Source organism: Atractosteus spatula, chromosome 6 (genome assembly GCF_055471065.1).
Source record: "Atractosteus spatula isolate fAtrSpa1 chromosome 6, fAtrSpa1.hap1, whole genome shotgun sequence".
Classification (NCBI taxonomy): domain Eukaryota; kingdom Metazoa; phylum Chordata; class Actinopteri; order Semionotiformes; family Lepisosteidae; genus Atractosteus; species Atractosteus spatula.
Genome location: NC_142711.1, coordinates 51658701 through 51678947, shown reverse-complemented (window position 1 = coordinate 51678947; position 20247 = coordinate 51658701). Strand labels below are relative to the sequence as shown.

Here is a 20247-nt window from a genome sequence, read left to right as displayed (position 1 = left end):
TACAAGTGATAAGGGAGAAGATAATTTATTTGCCATTAAGCCTGCAGAGCTCTAGATTTGCTTCAAAAAGCACGAACAGTGCTTGCACACATTCTTTTCATTTTCTTTATCCTGAAGTGCATTGAGAAGAATAACACCAAAATCAATTACGTGGCAATTCGTATTCCAGGAAAGAAAGGCTGAGCAACTCCTTCCCTTTCTAAGTGCACGGTGTCTTAATGGAAATATTTAACAGCTCCAAAACTAACCATCCTCCAACAAATTTAACGGAGCACTTTCCTGGCAGTGATTTTCTTCTGTGCGCTGCACTGTTTATCACACAGTACTCTGTGAACTACTAGAAAAGAGGGAGAATCCTGTGGACTTCCTTGATTTGTTTATTTTTTTTGAATCTGGAAACCCTTTGTCCCATTACTATAATCATTTTTATTTTTTGATGGCTTCAGGATCTGCTTGTGATTCTGACTTCAGACGCATTCTGAATCTTTGGACGTTCCTCACGAAGGAAAGTCGTAAACTTTGTAAACCTAGAATACTCAGTGCCACTACCGCTCTCAGGCAAATGGAACTTATTACTACACTGAGGTTGTACAGATTGTCTTTGTGACCTTTAAAGATATGTCCATTATTTTGCCATTTGGGGCTATGAGCACTGATTAAGTCCAATTTCTTTCTCTGTCTTTATTTGATGATCACCCTAAGTGCAGCTTTAATTAAGATATCTTTTTAAGTACTTTTGCAGCTTTAGGAAGATCTGTTTTAAAGATTCTAGCAAAGAAAAGTCTTTAAAGTTTGTATTAACAACAGTGATAAATTGTATTCTCAAGTGTCTTTTATATCTCTTGTCATTCCTACTCCAAAAAGCTGTCATGCAATGCTCAGTATTTCTAGTCTGTCATCTACAGTTGCACATATAGTATCACAAGACCTGACAATTATACTAATTAAAGGGCAGTTTGAGTCATTTCAGCATTTATACACTTCAAACTGACGCATCACCCATCAGAAAGTACTGGGTATTTAATGCCTGTTACATTATTTTGTAAAACTCTGCATAGATACACATTCACAGTCAAAATAGTACTACCAAGATGATCAGTATATAGCAAGGATGAGAATTCTTCTAAATATGTATAGACACTTGCTTTTCTTATTTCTAAGCACAATTTATTAAGTGCTTGCTGTCTGACAAACCTGAAATGGAACATTTCCATACCCCCAAAATAATCATTCCAATCTCTTATACAGTACATATTAATCACAATTAAAAACTACACTGCAAAAAACAACTTGTTGAGCAAATACTTATTTTATTGCATTACTATGCTATTTTCTCTTAATTTTTCTATTCTAGGTATTTTTACTTATGTTAACAGTTAATCCTAAAACATCTGCATTTTGTACAGAAGACCAAATGATGTGAAATCATTTACAGGAACACCTGATAATGAATCAATCAGATATGAATCATAACACTTGATGGATTAGCTACTACAATTTCACAATGACTATAACTATACAGTAGTTTGTTATCTGGTTTTTGAAGATTCGGATCAATTTAAAGATAGCTAAATATAGCCAAATAACAAGAATAACAAGCTAACAAATAACAAATAACAAGCTAAATAACAAGACTGATTTCTTGTTATTTACTGTTAGTAACTGAGGCTGCAGATTTGTGGTAAACACCAGTCTAGCACCAGACACACATATGGACAAATTAGAGATACCTAATCAATACTGTATGTATTATGGAAACCAGAGTAACCCACGTAAACCCACACAAAAATGAGCAAACAGCAGTTTCCCCCAATTATAAAGGACGGTGAGGATTTGTGAGGCACTTGTGCATAATGTGCCAACCTTACCTAAGCTAAGATCTATTAGTAACACTAGTTACTCTATAGTGGAGGCTTTGAGTAATTTACTTTTTCTTAACATACACACATTGTAACTAGGATGGTGTCTAGGATGTCAAAGACTTTAGTATAGTCCTGTATAACATCACTTTATGGCACTGCTGAAACAAAAAAAAACTTTTATCTCTGCAAGTCAAGATTCAGAACAGAAAAATAGGTAACCCTCTACTCCAGATGCAAAAAGATCACACTAAATGTCCCTGTGTAAATACTCAGTTTTTTTTTTAAATAAACAAATGTTAAGCAACGTGGTAAGTAAAAGAAAAACTAGTTTCCAGATTCGCATATGCTCAGAGAAGGGCAGACAGATTTTTGATAAATAATTAAGAACTTTTAAAGCCGAACAAAAAAGGCAAAACTGAAAAAAATAGCAGTGAAATGCAAACAAAAAGCAGAAATACCGTTATCATCTCATAAGCCCATTAAAAATCACAAATGAGCAGATTCTGCTTCTCATATGAAGAGAACAAATTTATGAAATCAAGTTCAATAAACATTGCTTTGTGAAGTCTAATTAATTCTGCAAGGTATTTTGTTCCTGCCTTTTTGTCAGTCCCATTGTTATTAAATGCAAATGTAATTACAGTACATGAAGAGGCAGTCCTAAATATGGCTTGTTAAGAAGTAAAAATAATGACCTGTAGCTGTACTGTGTATTCAAGTGGTGACTAACCATGGCCCTTAAACCATAGAGAAAAAAAACACACACATCTTTATTCTACATCAACTAAAAAATAACAATAAATCAAGGAATCACATTAGCACATTAGTCAAATAACTATGAACTCAGATCACATGAATCTCAGGAAACCCTGAATCTCTCAGAGCAATGTGCTAAGTACAGGTATACTATCCTTTGCAAGTCCATTGGAAAACCTTCTACATGTTTAAGATTGCAATCGTACCGCTAGAAACACAAACGTAAGGGGGCTGTAGCAGGAAGGTTCAAAAATTATTTTCTATATAATCAAATTTTATGTACACTGATCCCAATGATCACTGATGCACACTGTACACTGTGTGCAATGTAAGTACAATGCACAACGTACTAATGTAAAATGTACACTGATCCATTCTGAATAATGGTTTCAGTTGTTTTACATGAGAGCTCCGTGCAAGATTTTAGAAAAGATAGAGTTCAACAGGTCAGCACTCATTATTAGAAAAGAGCTGTTCATAGAGCCAGTTCTCAATATTGTTCAGGCATTCTATAAAATACAGATTAAACACACTAGCTACTAAATATAAGAAAATTTGCAAACAAGAGAAAGCCGATCTACCCCTTTCAGTTACCTTTCAGTAGCTAACTGATCAGCTAGACATTTCTTAAAGCTAGTGCAGTGGTTTCCAATCCTGATCCTGGAAAAATACAGTGTCTGACACTTTTCAATCTAAATCTCTAGTACTTATTGACGGCTTAAGTAATCCACTTGTTTTAGACTTTTAACTTTTTTTCTGTCAGTCCTGAAAGTCAAAAATACCCTAATCCAAGGACACTGGTTCCAATAATTTCAGCACACAGAACTTTGCACTGTCTCTACTCCACATAGACCATTATTCTTCGTGAAACAGCTGGATGAGATCCTTGGATCAATTAACGACTATATGGAGAAGATGGGGTGAATGGTCTCCTCTTGTTTCCAATCTTAATATTTTTATGCTGTTAATGTGTTCAGACATGCTCACAATGAGTGTTTGTTTCTATGCATAGGCTCCATTTCAGGCAACAGACCTGAATGATAGCTGTTCTGACATGCAACAGTTTGCACAATGTTGATACGACTTTCAAATTCCCTTTGACCTTTTAAAGACCCGAAAACAAATTTAGAAATATGCCGCAAATAGAAACTTGGTTAGCCTGAGAAGAAAGACCTGGAGTAAAGCTGGAGCAAAAACCAGAAGATATAGCATACCTCCAGAACCAGGTTTGGGAGCCACTGTGCTAGCGCGTCAACCTCCAAAACATGGTTGGGTAGCTTGTTCCAGACTTCCACAACCTTTTGAAACAAAGCGTCTCATACTCCCAGCTATGCACTTTCATGTAGTTTCCATGTGTGTCCTCTGGTTCATGTTTCACTGATAATTCTGAAGAAGTTCACTGATTTGGTTTTATCTTTACAATATTATGTGTTTTATGAGTGAAAGTGAAATATATATACCCTAATATAAATCTTGGAGCTATTTCAACTCCTAATAGTAACCACACTCATTACAAAGTAGATAAATGGCAGTACAGAACTTTTTCATTGAATGTCTTCACAGGCTCTTGGTATTCATCTTTTCCCCAATTACCACAAAAAGGATCATCCATAAACTTAAACACTGAATCATAAAAACCTTTCAGTCCTCAAAGAAATGAAGTATTCAGGCAAACTGTTGAAAATTAGCCTTCTTCAAAACACTTCTCACATTTTGCTGAATGGAGTTTAAAACCACTAATTAAATAGAAAAGGCTGCACGGCTGTGTGACTGCAATCCATTTCTGGCCTCGCTGATACAAACCCAGTGGGCTGTGCTGGCTTTCTCTGCAATATATTTCTTCTCATTTAAGTTCTGTCACACATTATTTTTACCAATATTCATTGTCCTCTGGGGTACCAGAAACAACAGTTGACTAAAACATAATTATAAACTGAGACATTGATCTGAACTGCAGGAGAGCAATGACTGTATCCTTTGGAGATTCTTCTAACAAACAAATAGACAATGATCTCAGTTTAAGGAAGCAAAATAAACACCAATAATTTATTTGTGAGTTACAGACTGTACAATGTGCATCTGCTCACTATTTTTTTAACCCTGGTCAAGTACAGCTGTAAATTTCAAAATCCACAACACTTATTAGTGACCCTGTACAATATTATTTTTTCTTTGTTTGCCTCTTACTACACTAGGGCAAATTCAGGAAACAATCTATTTAATAAATTTACACATTATAATGTTATTTGTATTCAGATGGCAAACCTCGCTCAAATATGGTGATGTACATCCTGCAAAGCAACCTCTCCATACAAATCAAAAGGAGTTATTAAGGAAGAACAAAGAACTTGAAAAGAAAATCTTGTTGACTGTGTAGGTTATAGGTTATAAACAGACTTCAGTAAATGCCATGAACCATAAAGACTTTCAATTTAGATCTCAGAAAGAGTGCTTGAAGGAATTGATTTGTAGGTTGAAAGGAAACATCAGAGAGAGCAAGATCAATATGAGGAATAAGTGGTAAAGCAGAGCTGTGCCATCTTAACAACAAAAATAAATTATGTTAACAGGAAAATTAGTCACGTCTGTGCTTGCTTCAAGTTGAAAGACTGTAGAAAAAGCAGTGTCACATCAGATAGACTGGTTTTCACCATTCAGATGTTTATCCTCGTACAGGAGGTACTGTAGCTACGGCTCACTTTATCCTGAAATTCCCTTCTGTAAATAAAACCTTTACAACACACATACATCAAAGAATGAAGAAAAAAAACCTGCCCGTCTGTTTTGGTTTAATGATGCAATCTTTAAGAAATACTTTCTTCTACGGCCTCTTTGACCGGTCCAAGAATGACATCACCTCTTAAGAAACTATCACAGCAGTTATATTTACAAACGGGCTTGACACAGATGGGACTGATGGACTACAGATGACAAAATACCATTTCACTTTCTTGTGCAGGTGTTACAACTGTGCCTGGAAGGTTTGAAATTTATTTCAATCAACTTCAATTTCATTTTACCATTTTAGGAGAGGATCTGAGGGACAAAAGCATTGTTTTATTTTGATGGGTTAGTTCAATAATTATATAACAAATGGGTAAAAGGTTTTTCACAGTCTTTTAAAATATGAGATTTCAACTGAAAGTAAACTTCATATGAAGTCATAGTAAATTGTATCATATAATTCACTTAAGCTACGTATCAAATAATCCGTTAATATTTTATTATGCTCTGTGTTACATGACATGTAATTCTTTTAAATAAGTATGTGAAAATGAATTAACAAGATTGGCACTCATGACACTGTAATATCTGTTTGAAAAAAATATTAGCAGGGAAGCACCTTGATCAATAGTACCATTCTTGGTAGTACACTCCTGTAGAAGATAAAAAGTTCAGTACAACCCTCACCGGGTTCCGAGAAGATAAAGCAGATACTAAATAATACAACATTTGTCTTCAGGTCTGAAAACTCCCTGACAATTTTGAAAAACAGGCCTAGATAACAGCAAAGGGAATAACAGTCCGTTTCTAATGACTAAAAGTTCTACAGAAATGTATAATCTGTAAAAGATGAATGTGACAGGGTAGCATATTTAGTCTGGTTTCCTGTACTAGAGGCAATTCATTTGCAGTTTATGCCAATGGAATTTTAATACACAGTAAGAATTAAAGGTGGTCTGGATGAAATATTAAAAACATTGAGATGGTCAGCAAAATGTGACTGAAGAATCATATTGGGAAATGAACTGAAATACAGCAAATGAGGCCTTTAATTATTAATAATACATTTACAGCATAGGGGTGACGCAGCTGGAGAAAAGCTGTAAAACATACCAAAAATTCCATACCATAAAGAGGGGGGAGAGCCCACATGTTTGTCATCAGACCTCATATTTCATAAAGTTTGAAGCCAGCCTCTAGAGGCAACCACACAAATAGTAATTTCCTTTCTGTCAACTGCATACACAACTGATCTGAACCAAGAGTACCAGAACTGAAATGTCAGCCCACAAACACAGACACTGCTTTTTCTCAGGGGTTCTAAATTAACCTTGTCCCTGTTTTTACACTGCAACACTCTTATGACAAGATTATGCTGTGGCCAACTCTATGACTTCAGACATGTTAAGTGTTTAAGTCAGTGAGACTTAAAGTAATTACACTCCCTCTTAGCTGTCACTGTACCTTCTGTATGTGTAAATACCAGCCAGGTTTAGAATATGTGATGACTCCCACAAGCCACTTTCTACCACTTCCCAAAAACATGACTTATTCTAGAGAAGAGCATTCAAAGTGAACGGATACGAATTAATTTCTCACAGAGTTGTTTTTATTTAAAAAATGGTTTCGCCATTTGGTACGTGAAGAAAATGCCAGGGTCTATAAAGGTGTAAAATCCTTAATGGTTTTTCTTCTCCGTTTTGTGAAATGATATACCAGAGGTGCAATAAATGTGTTCCACCAAGTTCTTGCTATGGCATTTAAATAATAATACTAGGTACATACCCATCAAAAAACAAATGTAGTCTCTCAAACTAAATTCAGTCACAAGCGAAATGGCACACAGCTGAAAGATCTATGCTTAATGAGAACCTCTTCTTCACCTTAACATTTTCTGCTTTCAGAAGACTTACAGTACATTAATTGTAACTAAATCCCAGAAAGCATAAAACATACAATGCAAAATCAATGCCAGGCATTTGTTTCCTCTCATCCCTCAAGGGTTTCAACAACGTCACTAACCTTTCAACATACCTCCATCTTTAGACTAATGATTACCATGGGTCCATTAAAAGGGCCTTTTTAAACAGTGCAGCAGGCTGACACAAATGGCATAGGATGCCTATGAATGACATGGATATTTGCTTTCAATTAAAAGACATAGAGCTGAAAATAAACCAAATCATCTTAATCGGATCAGAAAACAAGAAAAAGAATAATTGAAGATTTTGTTTTTTATCAGAGCAGTTTAATCAATTACAGTATACAATCTTGAACAACTTCATTAACTTTAATAACATCACTCAAGAATGTAGATGTGAATCAGGTGACTCATTTTAAAGAGGAACACATAATTAAGACAACCCACCTAGAAAGGAGTTAAGGTATGTTAGAACTACCAAATACTTCAATACTTCTTATATGACAACCACTGGATGTGTTACATTTTATTCAGCCCACACCAGAGTTTCATCTGCGAGTCCTAACTACAGCATCACATCATTCTCAACAGGTGTTCTCAGTCATCATCATCGAAAGAGAATAACTGTATCACCATGGCAACAGCCACACCGAAGGTAAGCACAGTGGTTATAACATGGCGTCAGCTGGCTTTTAATGTGAGCAGATGGTTTTTTCAATGTTCAAAGCCAAGATATGCTAAAACAACTGTGAAATTGGACTTTTCAACCAAGTGAAAGCATTAAAAAAGTGGTAGGATCAAAAAGCTACCCACCCCCAAACTTTCCAAATTAATCTATGCCATATCTGTATTAAAGGCCCATGTGTTCCTCTCCATTACACAGCCTGGCATCCCAATTTCTGCTAAGATTCATGATCTTGAGCAGCCAGGGCAGCCTTTCAGTAGGTGTCCTCTGAGAAAGAAAGACAGCGGTGGTCCTTTTATACAATCAGGAAACAAAAGCACACCCCAAAATCGTTTCTACCAGTGTGTGAGCATGTAAAAGCTTTTCCTTTGGGTCAAAGGACAATAAGCTACAGAAAAAGTGCTCAGAAGCTGACAGGCATTTGTTAAGTGAATTTGATGATTTTCACTTCCTACGCCTGTTGTAGAAAAAAAAGTCACAGAATTGCAATTCCATTTACAGAGAAACTGGATTGAAATTTAAGAGAGTAACACTTTGATTTTATGTTAATGGTGCACACAATTAGAGCATTAATGAGACACATGAGAAGACAGGAAAAGAAGCACTAACGCCCACACCCCTATTACAATAGCCGCAAGTCTGAGAAAGGCTGATCATTTTAATGAATTTCATCTGCAATGGCGATACACTTTGAGAAATGTCACTGATGGAATTCATTAAAGATTAAAAAGTACAGAGCGACGGTTTAGTCAGATTTGAGCATATTCACCTGACATACGGAAAGTACCAGTGTAGCTTGTATAATTTTTTTCCCCCTTATTGCTTTTTTAATTTAAAATCTAATTTAATTTAAAATGAGGCTGTCTGTTCAGGATGTCTTGCTTCCTTCAGGTTTTCAAAAATTTAAACTTGACACAGCCTGTCAGGAAAATCAGGAACATATTCACCTCTTCTATGAGCTATCGTATCTGGCTGGGCTCTGAAAAAGTACAGCTACAATAAACTGGAACGATGAAAGTAACAAAGAGAGCCTGCATGTCCATTAATGCAGGGATACTCAAATGTTACAAAATGACAATGTTGTCACCAAGAATTGCTCCTGCTAAAGTACAGAATTATAATAATTCAATAAGACAATAATTAGCAAAGGATTGGATTTTGATTACTGTACGTTTTAAAAGTCAAGTGAATTAGCTTATGTTATGGCATTGGGAGAAAACAAGGCAGCCCAATCTGGTTTGCGAGGGCTTCACTAGGGACCAGGTACTTTAAGAAAGTTGTGTTGGCAGGGGTGACCAATGGAAGAAATAAGGAGGCTAAGCAGGTAACAGGTAATGTAGTCCAACTCCCTGGGTGGGGAGCAGAGGTCCCCCTTGTACCATGTGGTTCACCCCAAGTGTTTTTGCTGGGCTTCTGTCAAACAAGGCTTATAAGATACTACCCAGCTGACCCTGGGTTTCAGTACAATAAGGGATAAAACAACTACAAACCTGGACAGGAGTCCAACAGGTTGAGGAAAAAGCTTCATAAGAGGAGGGGATTTGCAACTGTAGACAAGTAATGTGAACCAATCACAACGCAATACAGCATGAGATCACCCAGGCATGCCAGACAGAGCCTGCTCTGGTAACGTTCAGTCCTGCTGGGTATTTACATTCCAGATCTGGGATTCCCACTGGTCTGGTCTACCCATTGTAAAAGAGGACACTACAAAACAAGAAGGAAGGACATGAATGTGACTTATGAAGTGAAGAGGTGAGCTTTAGAAGTGAGGCTATAAAATTAATTCAGTTTAATTCAAAATATTTTATTTATCCCCAAGGGAGCAATTTAAGCAACAAGCTATGCAATATACAACACATTCCTACCAAAACAACATTACTTAGAAAAAAATATATATCTTAAAAAACAGCAAACAGACCATAAAAATGATTGTGAAAGTAACAGTGTGCAATACTTAAGAATAATATCTTCGAATTTAAGTACATGCACATTTGTAGAGGGGGCTCTATCCAACAGAATCATAGTGATAAAACTCTTTGTTTGCAAACCTGATTATCTCAGGAACGAAGCTAAATTTTATTTTGTCTCGCACCTCAATAACGGAAAATGAGAAGAACACAGATTAGGTTATAAGCAACATTAAAAATAATAACAGATTGGTGTTATGACAGATATTCTTATGCACAGGACAACAGCGGCCTGTGTTTGCTATTTTCTATCATCCGAAAAGCAGCAGGGATAAAAAAAACAAGATAATTAAACTTAATGATGCTTGAAGGGCAGCAAAAAAGGGGTGCTTGCTATGTGTGTTTAATATCATGTTTGATTAAAATCAGCACTAAACCCAAGCAAAGGAGTCATTTTCGATGTTGGTAATTGAAAATGTAAAAGGTCAAGATTTTGCAGAAAGGTGCTCACAATCCTGCTGTAACTTTCATCTTTGATCATTTGAGAGGCTCAAGATGTTTATAGACCTGTTAAGTTCAGATGCACGTTTAAATATTTACTCCCCTGTCTTAGAAGAAGGGCTTTCACAGGACTATAAATAGACTCCAGTAAGCTTACCACAGAGCTTCAAGTGTATCATCTACAAAAACCACTGTAGAAAAATCAAGGAAGGATGGATTTAAGATTCTAATCATGAAGAAGTAGCTGAACAAGAGTTCAACAAGAAGAGAACAGGGTGATCTAGAACAGAAAAGTCTCACTGTGGTGTTTATCAGTTTAAGCTACATTAAGTTTCTCTATTTTTATTTCTCTGCACAAGTGCTTCAAGTGTTTAGGATGTTTAAAATTAAGCACAGATGTGACTGTGTGTGGGGAAGACTGCATTGACTACAAGCAATAAATGGATATTTCCTATTTCCACTTTGTTGTGAAAATCTTTATCCTATTTTTTGTGGCAAAGAGGTAGTGTCCTGTCTTTATTGTAGGTGTCTCTATATTATATTGGCCATTTCTCCCCAACTTTCCACATTTAAAATGTGACTCCATGCTATCAGAACAAAGAAACAACCTGGGCATTTTCGCTCAGTTCTGCTGAAAACTGAGCCAAAGAGCCCATACCTCCCAATGCTTATGGGCACACCAGATATAACCTCCCAAGCACACATGCAAAAGACTTGAACCCCAAATACACAAGTTGTTTATCCCCAAAAACAAATGGTCAAGACGGTACCCACCAAATAAACAAGACAGTTGCCTCCCTGTAACCATCTGAACCATTTTACGTCAGTGGAAAATATTGCATTCAACAGTGAAAAAGGTTTAGATTAACCAGTGTGGATTTTCACAGGAAGTTGTCACTAGAGGCCAGACACACTCCTGACAGTGTCTTAAGAAACTCAGATTACATCAGTTTCTATCTACTCAGTTGTAAGCAGTTGTTACAAGATACATTCTGTGGTGATACAGTGTTGTTAATACTTTCCTCATTACCAGGTGTTCGGGGGTTGGAAAAAAATTAAAACAACTGGCATTATGACTAAACCTTTTCAAATTTTCATTTGTCTAATCGAATCCAGTCATAGAGGAGCCCAGCACAGCTGGTTCTAAAAGTTGGCTTGTTGATATTTGTTAGATCACCTCGACCACATACATGAAGGCTCTTAATGTTAACAAAGCAACACCTCAGAGTCATAGTTACTCCAATCACTAAAATAAACTGAAAGTGTACTTAAGTGACAGCTGGTGAGCTTTATTACCAGGGTGTTGATTTGCACTTTGGAATCACATTATGCGTCATCACGTTCCTTGCACTGGTACTGTAAGTGATGTCTTGCTGCACAAACCGAAACAGCAGAAATAAGATAACAAATAAACACAGAAAATGTTCAAAACCCCAACACAGTGCAGGAGACTGTAACAATCTTCCCACTGTGCCTTCATTTCAGAACATCACGCAATTAATAGCCTGCCCAGGGGAACAGGGAACGCACTACGTCTGTCTCGCTTGCTCATCGCTGCCTAAATTACAGCTCAAGCCCCACCTCTTGCAGCCTGATCTACTTCAGCCGTGCACCTGCGATGTCATGCTGACAGTACAGTACATTGTTCCACTGTACCCATTGAAAACCAGGCAACAGCCACTTCTTGAAATTATGTAATGAAAATGTTAACCATACTAATTACTCTTATACGATTTATTTCTAATACTAAAGAGTAACACCAGCACGCAGGACTTAATTTGAGAAAATGGCTCATGGATTTATTTTCACAAGTGCCAAAGTCACTGACAATTAGCCACGTTCGTGCTTCGTGTCAAATGCGAAACGGTCTATGTCGCAAAGCCAGAGGTGAGGTATTATCCAACATAACACTGAAGAATAACACTTATTTACAAAATAATTAATTTCCAGCATGGGTTTTCCCTTTGCAGAAGCATTGTCCAATTCACTGATGCATGCACTTTGTTGCGAGACAAAATAAGGACATTTTGTCTTCCCAAAATATGAAACTCGCCTCAAATGTCTGCAAGCACCAGCCAGACCTTCCCTATAAATCTGGAAACAAACGCATTTCCCTTTAAATTAAAAAGGGTAGCCCGCATATCATGTTTTACGCTGAGCGTGAAGCATCATAAACTAATTTTACATTGCACAACTGAGTTTTGTGTTTGCAAATTGAACCTATTGTTTATGACACATGGTTTAAAAACGATAGCTCTCCAAGAAAAAATGTGCAATATAAAGTCTTTTCTAGGTTCAGTTAATATACATTCAAAAATACATACAACCATAATACCATCTAGACATACTGAAAAGGAACAAGTAATAGGTTTATTCCATGCTAAAAAGAGAAGAAAGAAAACACAACGTTTCTGACGTCTGGTCAGAAATACAAAAGTTAACTGCTACAAAAGTCATGCAATTTAATGCGTTTGTATTCTCTGAGACTTCAAATACAACTGGATATCCAAGTGCACCCCCTTACTTTTTCTTGACACTGATTTCATATTCATATTGTATTATGAAATAGTGTTAAACAATGAGACAAAAAAATAACTGCAACGGATTGCAACAAATTTATTTCGGCACCGATATGGTTAAGATACCGGTCATCGCAGTACGTTGTGAGACAAATGCAATATCAATAATTGCTCTCCTCCCAGCCGCCGAAATTGGCAGCGACTAGACTTCACTTTCTGGCCTAGAGCCTTTTAAGACCGTTACCAAAAGAAAACGGGCGGTCCTTAATTTCACATTTCTCAAGAATCCGACTTCTCCCGAGAGCGACCGCTTAGACTGAACTGCATAAAGACTCCGAAAACAAAACCATATAAGAGTAAGACACAGAGCATCACACAAACTAAAACTGCCAGTTAAACGCGGGGCAGACAATCACCAGAAAATGGGAAAATGGGAAAATGGGAAAATGGGAAAATGGGACCCCACCCGCCCCCGCAAAAAACAATCACCCTTATTTGTCTCTCGTGTAGAAAGGTAAGAAAACTTAAAAACCTTGCCGGTGACAATATTAGTGACTAGCACAGGGGCCTTTACAGTGCCGACTAACACACCTATTGGATACAATATGCAAAGAAATATGCATTATGTTTTTACAAATTCGACTGCATAATAGTCTTATGCCGTCACAAAATTATCTCCTTAAATAACTACGGTAGTGTAAAAAAGTATATTATTCCACTTTATATATTCATGAGGTAAGCAAAGGGGTGAAATTAACTTGTTTCACAAAATTCAAGGCATATTGATACGTTTTAACAGCGCTACTGCTATGAATAAACAAACACCATTGTCTACAGGTATTTGCCGAAGTGAAACAAATGTAGAGGCACTTTTTGCCTTAAATGGCTCAGCTCTCAACATCGGACAAATTTGCTCGCCCCCACATCAACAAAACCGACAAATCCAAAAACGTATCTGAAGATTGACACTGTGAACCAAATCCCAACTGTTCTGGTATCATTTTGTATATATTTATCATTTTAGAAACACAACGGCGAGGATGTGCGTTTTTTTTTTGTTTCTAACAAAAACAAAAATGCAATTTGAAATTCAAAGACTGCAGTTATTTTCTGCCTGGCAGTTTCCAGGATTTAAGCGCGGTCAACTTGGCATTCCAAATATGACAACTGATTTTTTTTTCTTCATGTACAGTTTGCCCAAATATAACCGATAAATAAACGCGCTTCTTCGTGTTCAGCTTCAGCTACAGGATCAATAGTGTTATAACGACAACCCAGCTTTGAATATTAGAGATAAAAATCCCACAATGTCAATGGTAACCTTATCCCGCTGCCACAATTATTCCATCAATTCGTTTGTGCAAGAAGCAGTTGGTCTGTGAATTCCAATGTAAAATGAGCGGAACGTCTTCAAACAATATTTTCAAGGTCAACCAGAATAAAAATTACAAGTAACCGTTTTTCGGGGGGGAAACGGGATCTCTCAAATCTCAGCAGAAATGCAACAATGTAACAAAAAAAATCCCCTATTCGGAAATTTACTAGATGTATGGGTGAAAGCGATCTAAGGAAGAGGGGACGCTCATTCCAGCGTTAATTGAGCTCCATTGCGGGACATGCAAATAACATCAGGGACAATGCAAAAGGGAAACAATAAAAACACCAAAAATAATCGCTTACCTTCAGATAACTCCAGCTCCAGCTCAGCTAATCTGGCTCTCACCTCAAGAGGAAGGGGCAGTGTATCACGATCCGCCATTCTGTTTTAAATTACTATGCCTTTTTTTTCCTTCTTTTGTGCCCAGTCTTTCAACACTGTCCTTTCTCTGCGGAGAAGCAAAATCGCACAGGGCAGAAGAGGAGCAGCCGGACAAAAGATGGTTAGAAGGAACGGGGTGGGCAGATATTTTTTCTCCCTCAGTTCAGCCCCGCCATGACTGTGATCCTCCGTATAAAACGGTACTGTAAGTGTAATTCCAGGCTGTCAGTGCGGCGAAGAGGCTCGCTGCTACACAGCTCTGTTTGCTGCTGTTGCTGCTTCTCTTGCTGTCAGACACACGTGATCCCAGCCAGCCGAATATACCGCCGGTACCCAGCAGAGGGCACCCGACTTCTTACAATTCCACTTCGCCAGCTATCCCCGCTATCCTCTCCTTTGATCCCGGACGTCTACAAAGTTACGTGGCCTGTCTAAACAATTGTATTGTCTGAAAACGGAGCGCTGGAATGCGGTATACGGTGAAAAAATAAGTTCTGCATTGTCGTGGACAACAAACGCACCAAAGGGTAGTACGTATGCCTAATATGAACGCCATATACAGTATGTCCCCTATGATTTGTGAGCGTGGAAGTAGATGGCACGCAAGTTTGTCATGGGGAATAAGTATTTCCCCATCGCATTTGCACGAGTAACCACAAATGCCATGCGACAGACTTTTCCGCTACACAACTGGCAGTCTGAATAACCCAAATAGGTTTCTAAGCCCTTTGCGAGTATTGTGTGTATTCAGTAACTTGTGGGTTTCTGTAGTGTAAGCCTGCTGTAGGAATCTATAACAGAAGGTATGCTCCAGTGTGCACTTACATATTGTCTGTAGATGGGACACCAATTACCGACGCTTTTAATGCATTTAATATAGTTTAATGAATCTGTGCTGTATGGCATGTGCCACTTTAAAGTAAAGTTGTATACTTTTTATGCGTGCCTGTTGTTCTGTAAAAAATGTGGTCGGAATTATTTTTTATGCAGAGTTAAAAGTGTTGTAACATTTAGATCTTTTCACCTTGTTAATTAATGTTGCATTATTTAAAATAATGTTGCATTATTTTGTTTAACAAAGGGGCTTTTCTCATTCAGCAAAATTAAACGGTAAAGATATTGAAAAAGTACAGTGAATCCTTTAGGTGATTTGAGGCAGAGTTCAACAAACTATTTGTGGAAATACAAATCTAACCACATAGATCAATTTCTTAATAGATATAAGGTCTATAGGAAGACAAAATCTAAACTTTGTTGCACCGGATTTATTAGGAAAAAATATATTCAGATGTATTAAGAAAAAACATCAGCTTCAAGTTTGGCCAATATTTTTTGCTGCAGTCACAGCCTGAATATGGTTAGAGTGCACAAGACAGTGTGACTGTTTTAAAATAGCGTTAAGAAAGTCTTCTCTTTCTGTGAACTTGCACTGATGACAGACACCATTGAACAGCAGGTCACAGAAGAAGACTTTGAGAATAATTCTCCAGCACAAACAGGAAGCTCTCTTTGCACATTTGCTGTATTTGTGATTGGTGTTTCTAAAATCTGAGGGATGAGTACAAACCTGTCCACTCAATGTGGAAGATAAAAGCATGAAATTATAATTAAAGATTAATTGACAGAAATTAATCAATGATTTACAAACTTAGAAGTGATGTATCTGTTCATCATTATTGCCTCATCCAATTTAGAGTTGTGGGGAAGCCAGAGCCTAAAAGTGGTTTACTTTAATATATTAATATATTATTTTGCAATTGTTTTCACAATAGCTCTGCCTCTGAGCTATAAGTAATTGTTTTCCTCAAGACTTTCAGAAGCAACTCTTTGTTTTAAATAACAGTTAGAAGAGTTAGTGTGTGTTCCATTTTATGCCTTCTGGTTTTTTCTCACAGTTTTTTTATCACTGTGTCAAAACGTCCTGTTTCAGAATTACAGGACACAATTCTTCATATCTATTCATCCTCTCTGATTAGGGTTTTCCCATTGTAAAATAGGAACACAAACTTTTGTCAGTCTTTTCATCCTCACTTTGAAAAGGGGTAAAACTAGATTGCAAACATTTTGTGAAAGATCAGTTTATATAACTGAAACAGATAATTCCTTTATCAAGCTTTCTTACCATGTAACAAAATTATGCAATTCTAAAATAAAGAATGTATATAATATATATATATAAGAATGTCAAAGAATGTATCTTTCCACTCTCCTGGACTGATTCCAGAGAAGCAATAATTTTTATTACTTGGTGACCAAAATTGTATTTGTATGTAGAGTAAAATTCTAAATGCTTCCCAGTTTTGTCTCAAGTTCACATTAAAATCATATGTCATCAAGACACATACTGTACATCTCTTTTCATAGAAAGCTTTTTGATTTTCAATGTTTTCCACCTTTTATCTAAAGTGCATATTTCTGCTATTGTTAATTGACTTCTGTTATATCACAATTATTAAATATATCTACTGTTGGATAAGAGAAATATATGCTGTCTGTGAAATACAGTTTTTCTGAATAACATGTGACATTTGTGATGTCATACATAGTCATAAAACAGTATAAGGTGCATCAGGTCTACAAGTTCCATCAGCAAAAGGATGTGCTATAAAATATGTGGCAATTAGTTATATATTAGGTATGAAAAGGCGCAATCAGTTTGTTAATAATAGCAGATGTTTTAAAAAATGCCTCAGTTAATAGTAAATGTATGACTAGACATGGACAAAAATCAACTCTGCCTGTTCACAGTTTTCCATTTAGTAAGGCATACAGTATCTGTTAAAGCAGGAGATGAAGCAATTTCTGTATCTATTATTTAGCTCCATATTAGCGTGATGATTATACAATTTGGCCCTCCAATGGAGAACTGAATAGGTTAGCTCTGCATTTGCAGTCAATGGCTTGGCTCCAGTGATGTCACAATTGCTTTCTACAGAGGCTAACATGACAGTTTCACTTAACCAAGGCTGTTTGTATTTTAATATTAAAAAATACCAACATGTATCCTATAAATGATTAATTGCATTGCGACTAGGTCTGCTTTCACTGTGAATGTCATATTCTGTCAATGTTAAAGTATGTTAATAACTTTAAAGAGAAAGTAGAAATCAAAACTTTATAGTGTGATATTATCCGATGTGTTTTTATACCTGATTATCCTGAGAATTCATTTACTGTTGCCGAGTGAAATCACCTACTTCTGTTTTCCATGTCTCTTGTATTGTGCTTTAGGTACCAGATTTGGGTCAAGGTAGGGGAGAGGATATCTCCCTAGCGTTCCATTTTACATCTTCCATTCAAGCAAAACATGCTTTGACTTTTGTGTTCCTTGTGACATCATCATGGGTTGTTATTGCCATGGTTACTCGATTTCACATGTTGGGGGATAAAAATAACATCTGTTTCAGTATTCTTTCCTTATGAATTCTTCTTCCTGATGTTGTCTAAAGACAAAAGGACAAGCTACACCCCTTACCAAAAGAAAGCCCCACAACAAAAGAAGTTAAAAACAGATGCTAAAAATACGTTGCTTTGCTTTAATATGCACAAATTTTAACAAGTGGACATACAGCATAATTAATAGAAGCTCATACTCTTTGACTCAGAAATATGGTTTTCTAAATCTGTCATTTTTGACCAATCCTATATCACCAGCATTTGAAAATTATACTGTACATATTTAATGTTTTTCTGTTTAAACAACCAGGAATAAGGGTTGGAAAGAAGTAGGACTATGTGAGTAGGAATGAACCAATGTAAACATTCTAGTGGAAAATGTCTAGCCAAAATACACTAAAAAGCTTCATTTGATGTTCCAGGACAGCAATTATCCCAAATGTACCATCAAAGCGATTATGGTACACAGTTTTTGGGAGAAATCAAAGATCAAAAGTCCTATGATCACCTTCCCAGTCAACCACTCTAACAAACTGTGAGAATATGTTTATTAAAAAAAAGTAATGGGTGAAAAATGCTTGAAAAACAAAAAAATTAGCCAACCACAAAACAGAGACATAATCTTCTCTAGAAAAACAACAACACTGCATATTCCACTTGCTGAGCGATGTGTGGTTAACTCACATTCAGTTTTAAAACTGTTTATTACCATTAGATGGATCCTAAAAAAACAAATGGAAACTAGTATTTTATTTTCTATTAAAACCACTAAATTTTCAACTTCACAGCAATGCAAGTACTGTACATGAAAAAATTAATAGCTTGCAAAGGTTAGATAAAACCACAAAACATAAACACTGACAAAATTGTTACTGGTGAATATGTCACATCTTTTCCACTAGGACAAGAAGCTCTGGTGCCCATGCCATTTTCCTGTATTGGACAACATCTCATTTAGGATGATAACATAACCACAAGGGGTAAGAAGTCACCTTGTTCAGGATATTACTGGTACAGTCTGCTGCTGACAGTACAAGAGTAAATGAATTACAAAAACTCTGTGAGCGTTCATACAAATATTACTACAAGTCAGTTGTTGTTCTGTCATGAATTGGAACATGATTGGACATTTGCACAGTTTTAACAGAAAAGGCTAAGGAATATTACATGTCATATAAAATACAACAAAAATAATAATACTTTGATCTAAGTAGCTTTCCATTTTGCTACCATGTCCAAGAATGGAAAGGTTAATATTTCTAAACAATTTGTGTTATCTTTGTGACCCACATCATTTTTGATAACTCCTTTGCTAGCCTATGACAAAGCCATAAGTGAACATGTCAGGATCAAAGATAAGCTTGTCAGGTCCTAATGTCTGTAGGTAATTGAAGTGATAAGAACATATTAAAGGTTATTTGACCCAAGATATCATCCACTTCTTGAAAGAAGCCGGGATATCAGCTTCAACAAAATGGCAATGTAGCTTGTTCCAGACTGTCAAAACCCTTCTTGTAAAACAGAGGTACCTCCAGATCTGATTTCTGAAAACTGTTGATTCTGAAGACATCTAATTAGTTTAGATTTTGAGTAGCCTATTGAGCGATATTTGTTGTAACATGGTGACCAAAATTGTGTGTAGAGTAATTTTCTAAATGCTTCCCAATTTTGTTTTTAACGTCTTATATCTTATACCTTATATCTGCTACCTATCTGCAATACTCATTGATATACAATTAGAAAGAGCAGTGGTCCTGTTACAGATCTCTGTGGTACTCCACTAGTGAAATCACCATAATTTGACCATAAACAAATATCCTACAAAATGGACTTCTTACTTTGTCTTAACAGCAGGTTGTCATCTAAGCAATTGGAAAGGGATAAACTAATTCAACTAATGCATTCATCAATAAACTACTCTTAGGTTATAAGACAAGTCAGTTAGAGAAATTGTTGGAGAAAGATGAAAAGAAAATATATACAAAAATGATTATATCTTTTTTGAAAGGCTTGAGGAAAGAGTTGAAATTCTGTGAATCTTTGGTCCATGTGCAACAGAAGTGAAGCACATTTGGAGGAGACCGTTGTGGGAAAACTCCCCCTGTAGCAATGTATCATGACTATCATACTCTGTGTATGATAGTCAGGCTCTGTCTTCCATTTAGAAACTCAGGTCTATAAATTTATTATAAAATAGACAGAAATGTGTGACCT

At 36.4% G+C, this 20247-nt stretch overlaps 1 protein-coding gene across 5 annotated transcripts in view; it reads right to left on the bottom strand.

The window, feature by feature from the left end:
* Positions 1 to 14869, bottom strand: part of LOC148833028 (disco-interacting protein 2 homolog C) — a 224110-nt gene extending 209241 nt beyond the window's left edge. For all 5 annotated transcript variants that reach the window (XM_088918309.1, XM_088918303.1, XM_088918305.1 and 2 more), the window contains exon 1: positions 14559 to 14869. In XM_088918309.1, coding sequence (XP_088774435.1) covers positions 14559 to 14637 — 79 coding nt within the window. In that variant the 5' untranslated portion in view covers positions 14638 to 14869. The remainder of the gene's footprint in view (positions 1 to 14558) is intronic.
* Between the last annotated feature and the right edge of the window lie 5378 nt (positions 14870 to 20247).